At 43.1% G+C, this 7,957-nt stretch overlaps 1 protein-coding gene across 1 annotated transcript; it reads left to right on the top strand.

The window, feature by feature from the left end:
• Positions 1 to 5,643: 5,643 nt before the first annotated feature.
• Positions 5,644 to 6,356, top strand: LOC619113 (interferon omega-1). The gene has a single exon (XM_002689508.4). The coding sequence runs from the start codon at positions 5,769 to 5,771 to the stop codon at positions 6,354 to 6,356; it is 588 nt and encodes a 195-aa protein (XP_002689554.2). The 5' UTR covers positions 5,644 to 5,768.
• The last annotated feature ends 1,601 nt before the right edge of the window (positions 6,357 to 7,957 follow it).

Here is a 7,957-nt window from a genome sequence, read left to right as displayed (position 1 = left end):
TGGTGCACTGGGACGACCCAGAGGGATGGTATGGGGAGGCAGGAGGGAAGAGGGTTCAGGATGGGGAACACATGTATACCTGTGGCAGATTCATTTTGATATCTGGCAAAACCAATACAATATTGTAAAGTTTAAAAATAAAAAAAAAAAGAATATTGTTCTTTCTGCTATACCATAAAAAAAAAAAAGAAAAGAAAAGCAATCTGCAGGCAAAGGAGAAATGTACTGAAAGGAACTGGAGCCCCAGCATCACAGAGTAGAGCTGAGAAGAGCTGTGGAGTTGAGACTTTAGTTTTAAGACCAGTGTGCTAGAGCAGGTGACAGCCTTTCCCCATCATATCCACTGGAAATGCATGTTTCTTCTGTGAATTTCTGATCCATGCACAATGCACCCACTGCTCTTGCATTGTCATTTTACCCATGTAAAGGGGTTCGTTCATGATTCATTTTTGTTCAAACTCCGTGATCTCCAGCTAGAAGACACACAGATTGCAAGGTCCTCAACCAGATCCCAGGCTCCACACTCACACTGCACTCTGCCATCTGGCTTGTATCCAGTTGAGGTTCATGTATGACAAGACACTTGTGGTTTTCCTCTGTTCAGAGCCCAGTATTGTTTTCTGTTTAAACTCATGAACTAGGTCATGACCTGCTCTAGTTTTCAGGGCTTTAAAAATCTGTCTTGATGGTGATACCGTCCGAAGATGCATGCTGGAATCATATACCCAACTGCCTATTTCAGTTGGTACCTACTGAGCACACATTATGCTGAAATCAAAAGCATTTTGACTGCAGGTTTTTAAGCAACTTATCCATATGATTTGACATTTTGAAAAAGTTAATGAAACTCTCCAATGAAAAACTGACTACATAAAAAAATGAATGTGTAATAGATGATCCTTGGTTAACAGACATGAGAAGAAAAAGGAATTTGTAAGTTGAGATTGGTTATTTAAGGTAGTATTGGGTCATAATTTGTCAAATATGGCATTTCCTCAGTGAAGAGAGATATATACAAAGTAGCAATTTTGAAAACATTACAGATGATTTTACTTCCATTAAAGCTAGGAACTTAAAAGTACTGTTGTGGCATAAGGAAAATATTTCAGCTTGATGTGAGTTTAAGACATATATTTTAAAAGATTTTTCAGACAATTAACATTACAGGAGAAATTTACCTTTTATATTAATATTGAATGAAATAATTTTCTCTTTCCCTTGGGGCTCCTTTAAGTCTCAGTCTTGTCCCCAAGTCTTCCTTCCCACTGGAGAGTCGCAATATCGAGATTTCTGTCCGGATTGTAGATGCCTTTCCCGTTGTCCCTGAATTAGGCCTTTTCCCCAGAAACAGTCCTGAATCTGAAAACATAACACAACATGCTCTGATTTTCAGCCATCTGCTGCTGCTGCTAAGTCGCTTCAGTCATGTCCAACTCTTCGCGACCCCATGGACTGCAGCCTACCAGGCTCCTCCGCCCATGGGATTTTCCAGGCAAGAGTACTGGAGTGGGTTGCCACTGGATTTCCAGCCATCAATCGCAGCATAAACCGGCACCGGCATCGCTCTGGGTAAAGTCTCCTCCCAGGAAGGGGAGGGTGGATACAAGGGCAGGTGCAGAAATTAAAGGCTCTGAGAGAAGCGGCGTCAAAGCTCCCCAGGGCAGTCGGGCCGAAAAAGAAGTTTCCTTTCTGCTCGCGCGGCCCCACGCGCTCCCTGGGCCCCGGCGGCGCCTCGCCCGGGTCGCGGCTTCTGCCGAGGGCGACCCCCGAGTTCTCCCCGTGGACCCGCCGCCCGAGTTGGCTGCTCTGTACCTGGAGGCGGGTCCAGCTGGGTTTGCGGCGCCGGTCTGTCAGTTACTGAGAGATCGGGCGCCCCCTCCCGGCCGTTGGGGCGCAGCAAAAGGAGCTCAGAGGGCTGCTTAGCTTAGTGCAGGACCTGAGCTGTTTCACTGAGGCCCAGGGGAAGTGCTGAGTTTCCGGACTCCTGTTTCCCTGCTGATGGCCATGGGGATGTTCTGCTCCATCCATCACAATTCACCCGTTAGCATACGTCGTCTTCTATTCTTCCAGTCATTTCCCACATTCATGTAATTTGGTAGCATTAAGTATACTTTACCTATATCCACAAGTACCATCAGCTTGGGGTTTTCTACAGAGGATTCACTGAAATGTTTGTAACCCAATCTCGTGCAGGGGTCATAACTCTCAAGGATCTTGTCCATCATGTGTCTCAATTTTATGCTGAGGATCACTTAACAATCTATGAGTCATCTTGGACAGTTAAATACGATTATTTTATAATTATTAGAATTATTAATTTTGTCAAGCACAGTTAGACTCTCAGTAATAACTACCACTTGATAATTTCATTTTGCTTCTTATACAAAATAATCAGGATACTTTGGAAATCGCTCAGCTTATTGAGAATTTGGAGGGAGACATTAATGGAAATAAGAGATTTGTAACATCGAGGTATGAAACAACAAAGGGACATCTTGTGTTAGAAGTAAAAGGGGAAAATAAGTGAGAGTTCAGTACATGCAGTGTGCTCAGGGGTTTATGCTGTGGATAGAGAGTTTGGAATCTGACATATTAGGTTTTGAAATCTGGATTTGCAAATTCATTATTAGATTATTTCATTCAAATAAAGTCCTAGCAGGGGCTTCTTGGAAAGGAGAATATTAATTCAGTTTCACTATGTTGAAAGGATTAAGTGAGTCCCTTCAGAGGCTAAGGAATTTGTTGCTGTTGTCATTGTCATTTGATGAACACCGAGTATCTGTGGAATTTGTCTGGTGAAAGTCTTAGTTGCTCAGCCGAGTCTGACTCTTTGTGACCCCATGAACTGTAGCCTGTCAGGCTCCTCTTCCCATGGAATTCTCCAAGCAAGAATAGTGAAGTGGGTTACCACTTCCTTCTCCAGGGGATCTTCCCGACTCAGGGATTGAATCTTGGTCTCCTGCATTGCAGGTGGATTCTTTACCATCTGAGCCACCAGGGAAGCCAGGTATGTCCTTTGTAATTAGGTTCACAGTATAACATTTATGTAGTAAACAATTCAGGATGGATGTGCCATAAAAAGTGAGGATAGCATCAGGGAATGTGTTCTTTCTCCTCAAATAAATACAAGAATGAAATAGATCCTAATGAATCCTTGCCATAAACACAATACCGTGGTATCTTCTTATTACCATGTACAGACTGAATGTGTGTGTGTTCCCCAAATTCATATAGTGAAACCCCTCGAGACTTACCTGATGGTTCAGTGGCCAGGACTCCATGCTCCCATAGCAGGGAGCCTGAGTTGGATCTTTGATCAGGAAACTAGATCCTGCATGTGGCAAGCAGGATTTCCCATGGCCCAAGTAAAGATTCTGCATGAAGCAAGGAAGATCCAAGATCCAGCATGATTCAACTAAGACCTGACCCAGCCAAATAAGGACATAACATACATATTTTTAAAATTCTTAAAAAACCTGCAGAAACCCAACCCATCAATGTGATCATATCACAAACTGGAATATTAGGGAGATCATTAGGGTTAGCAATCAATAAAATTCAGCTATTACTTTTAATATCATAATTTTACTGTTACCCAGATTAAGATCAGGATCTTTTGGAATCATTTCATTCCCTGTCATTCTAGTTTTTTCAAAGCATCTTCTCATTACCCAAGTGGATTTATTAACTACACAGATGCTAGGCAACGCTGGTCTCCTAAACCCTGCCAGAAAGGGTTTGTGTTCTAGCAACTGGGGTTCTGATTGCCCGTCTCTCTTCCATCTCCGTTTATACTGATCACATGTGGATTAAAGGAAAGGAAAATCAGCTAGCTGGTCTTACAAAGCTGAAGGCAGTCAACTGACCCAGGACTTGGCCTTCATTGAGCTTCTGTAAGAAGCAGCCTTGTCCCAGTCTTTCTGTTGTTCATACTGGCTTCATCCTTCCCCTCTGCCACAGCCACTCCCCAGCTGTGCTGCACTGCAGTTTGCTAACTCAGAATAATACACATTACGTCAGGGGAAAACCACTTCCCTTCTTTCATACTCAGGATATTGAGACTTACCCTTGTTTTCTTCTTGCCCACAAAACAACTGTGGAATTTTACTTTCTAGGAAAGTTGCAAAGAGAAACAAAAACAAATCCAACATCTTGAAAGTGAAAGAGATGCAGCCTCTCTGGCTCTCTTTACTTCCCTTTCTTGTTCTCACCTCATCATGAAATACAACCAGAGCAGAGGCAGGAATACCAACATTGTCCAATAAGTCACTAAATGTATATAAAAAGTTTAAATGAAAAATTACACTCAAGTAAAGGAAAGAAGGCTATTTCTCCTGCTCTAGTACCCCGGGTCTCACTGCCCTGCAATCTCAGAGGAGACAGAAACAGAGGAACAGAGATGCCCAGTAGAATCAACTGTCTGAATCAATGACTGAAACTCATTAGATTCAGTGACATAAGCTTCCAATAAGAGACAATACCATCACTGAATCTCCTTCCTCCAGCTCAGAAACTCTGAGCAGAACAAGTGTTGAAGAGTTTAAGTAAAAGAGTTGAATAATAAAACCTATACTTGGCAAAGTAAATATTATCTATCTACTGAAAGTAAAATAATTACAGTTGGAAACTCCTCCAACAATTTGCACAAACACACTTTTGCTCTCAGCATCTGAGCACTGCTGACACTTTAGACAGCTGGGGAAACTGGTCAGGAGAAGAAGAGGTCACCACTGAGAACTAGGGTCCTTCACACAAAAACTCCAGGGGAGAGGTTGGGGTTTCGGGGAGACAATTTATTTTCTCAACAAATCAATAAGCCCTCCACAGAAAGGAGATTTTCGAGTCCACAGGATGTGGTGAGCCTGTCCTCAGGGAGGGAGTCCAGCAGGTGAACAAGGGGACTCAGTCACTCCAGAGGACAGGGGGTGGCTCCATGTGATCTCTCCCTGTGAGTGAGGTGCTTCTGGGAAAATAAAATTATCCTGGATTTACAGTTTCCTCACCGATGTACCCTGAGTAGAACCAGGATTCTGGTGGGGGTATTGGCCCAGTCTGTGGAGGACGACAGGTCTCCAGTAAGAAAATGGTGGAAAGAAAGGGTGATGTCTGTAATGGTCCTGCCCTCATGGTTCCCTGAAGGGCAGGGATTTGCAGGAACGTGTTCTAGAAGGAAGAGAAATGTGGGAGGAGTTCAAGGACTGATAATAATCAGCCTCTTCTATGAATCAAACACTAAAGAAAACTCATCATTTGTTTCCAAGAGCTTAACTCCTAGAGTGATCTGGTAAACCCCTTATAAATATGGAAACCATAGAGCGGACACAGCCTGGCTTACAATGGAACCAAAGAGGGAAAAATGGAGCCTAAGAGCAAGCCAAAAATGTGTTCATGGATGAGAGGAGAGCAACACTTATGCATGAGAGATAAAGGGCAATAACGTGTGTAATTACAAATGTCCATCAATTCTGACTTAAGACAAAGACCCTCGTCATTTGATTGAAAAATATCCATTTGGATGGGCACATCTGAAGTCACTACGAAAAGGCAAAATTAATAGTCTAGAAGGAAGAAAATTTCTTTGACTGTGTTGAGAATATGTAACAGAAAACCAAAAAAGGAAGTAAAAGTGCACAGAAATGATTAGAAAATGAAAACTTTCATATTCACTATTTAATGGCCTCACTTAGAAAGCATGGCATCAGAGAACCTACCTCAAGTTTCCACCAAACGCTGTCTCAGCCAGGTCAGCAGCAGCCGCAACTTCCCCCATGGCCTTCGTGCTCTCTCTATTGATGGCCCTGGTGCTGGTCAGCTATGGCCTGGGAGGATCCCTGGGCTGTGACCTGTCTCCGAACCACGTGCTCGTTGGCAGGAAGAACCTCAGGCTCCTGGGCCAAATGAGGAGACTCTCCCCTCGCTTCTGTCTGCAGGACAGAAAAGACTTCGCTTTCCCCCAGGAGATGGTGAAGGGTGGCCAGCTCCAGGAGGCCCAGGCCATCTCTGTGCTCCATGAGATGCTCCAGCAGATCTTCAACCTCTTCCACACAGAGCGCTCCTCTGCTGCCTGGGACACCACCCTCCTGGAGCAGCTTTGCACTGGACTCCATCAGCAGCTGGACGACCTGGACGCCTGCCTGGGGCAGGTGACGGGAGAGGAAGACTCTGCCCTGGGAAGGACGGGCCCCACACTGGCCATGAAGAGGTACTTCCAGGGAATCCATGTCTACCTGCAAGAGAAGGAATACAGCGACTGTGCCTGGGAAATCGTCAGAGTGGAAATCATGAGATCCTTCTCTTCATCAACCAGCTTGCAAGAAAGGTTAAGAATGAAGGATGGAGACCCGAACTCACCTTGACATGACCCTTACTGACTAAGTTGCCACATCATCCTTGTATACTCACATGGGGTCATTTGAGAAGACTCTGAATTCTGCTTTAGCCACCAAATTTATTGAATTAACTCAGCCGATACATGTCAGTAGTAATAAGCAATTAGACACATGCAGGTGTATCAATCCATAAGCGATGACTGCCCTGATGTTATTTATTTTTTCTTTATTTATTTAGTTAAAGTAATATTTTATCTCATCATATTTATATTTTCATATAAAAGATGTGTATGTTTACATTGTAGTAACATTTAGAAAATATATTTCCCTATTTCATTAAAATTGTTGTTTTACTTATTAAATAGTTATCAAGATAAATTTCTTGAGTTCTTATTTTGAAAACCTAAATCCTTATTTTTTCTACATATACCTATAACAAAATAGTATTTGTTCACTTTATTCTGTGGAACAGTTCTAACATTTTCTAGGAAATGTCTGTCAAAAGGTGGAATTCTGAGAATTTTCTGTGGGTGCCATTGTTAGGACTCTGAGTTTTTCCTCAGGGAGTCTCAGGTGAGGAACTAAGATCCTCTAAGCTGTGGAGGGTGACGAAAACAAAAAAGTTAGAAAGGAAATTATGAAATTGTATAAAATGATTAGTCTTGATCTCACAGGCATAACTAATTTATATCCACTCATTAAAAAATGGTTGATAGACATATCTGAGGGAAGCAGTCACCTCCTGCAGGAAAGCTGATGCCATACGGTGTTGACTGGCTGCTCCTGACTCCATTACTCTGTCTCCCAGCTTCTTCTCAGTACTGCCTTACTGAGCAATTCACTCCCTTCCACAATACTTTCACTGCCTCCAACACAGGAGCTCTGTTCTGTGCTGATTTCTTCTAGCTGCATGGTGTAGTCAGAGTGGAAGCCACAGGAAGAGAGTCCAAGTGAAAGGAGAGTTCTAGAAATTCCAAAACCTCTGAATCCCAACTCTGCTATTTACCAACAGTGTGACCCTGAAATATCTTACAAACACAACAGGTCAGTTTCCTCATCTTTAATACGAGGACAGTAAGAGTGGTTTTCATACAATTACTGTTTGGAGTCAATGAATGTATATCACACAAGAGGCATCAAGCGCTCCTGGCAGAAATCATCAGGACTGTGAGAATCATAGAGTGGCTGCCCTCAGGGAGGAGACAGGACAGCCGCCCTGAGACAGAGACTGGAGGGCAGCATGGAAAGGTGCTGGCCCCTGACAAAGGTATTTTGTTTTCAACTTGGGTGCTAGTTTCACAGTGCTTTCAGTGTGAGAACGTTCCTTTGCTGTATGCTGAAGAGCATTCGAATTTCTGGGTTTCATACTTCTAAAAGCATACCTATGTGTTCATAAAAAACTCTTTGAGAAAGATGAATTGGTAGGAAATGCTTGATCTAACATAAATACTATAATAGGGAAAGAACAGAGATCGCATATCAGTGCAGATAATCAAACACAAACAGAGGCAGGAAGGAAAGAGCAGGGACTGTGAAGTGTGTGGTTCTGATCTCCAGTTCTGGGCTGTCCCAGGTTGGATCCTAGTTCTCCTTTCCATAAAATCCCTTGTCCATATTTGCTGGCAATG

This window comes from Bos taurus, chromosome 8 (genome assembly GCF_002263795.3).
Source record: "Bos taurus isolate L1 Dominette 01449 registration number 42190680 breed Hereford chromosome 8, ARS-UCD2.0, whole genome shotgun sequence".
NCBI classification, from domain to species: domain Eukaryota; kingdom Metazoa; phylum Chordata; class Mammalia; order Artiodactyla; family Bovidae; genus Bos; species Bos taurus.
This window is presented reverse-complemented; position numbering and strand designations above follow the sequence as displayed.

Coding starts and splice junctions, on each gene's coding strand:
- LOC619113 (XM_002689508.4), top strand. CDS start 5,769: ATGGCCTTCGTGCTCTCTCTATTGATGGCCCTGGTGCTGGTCAGCTAT.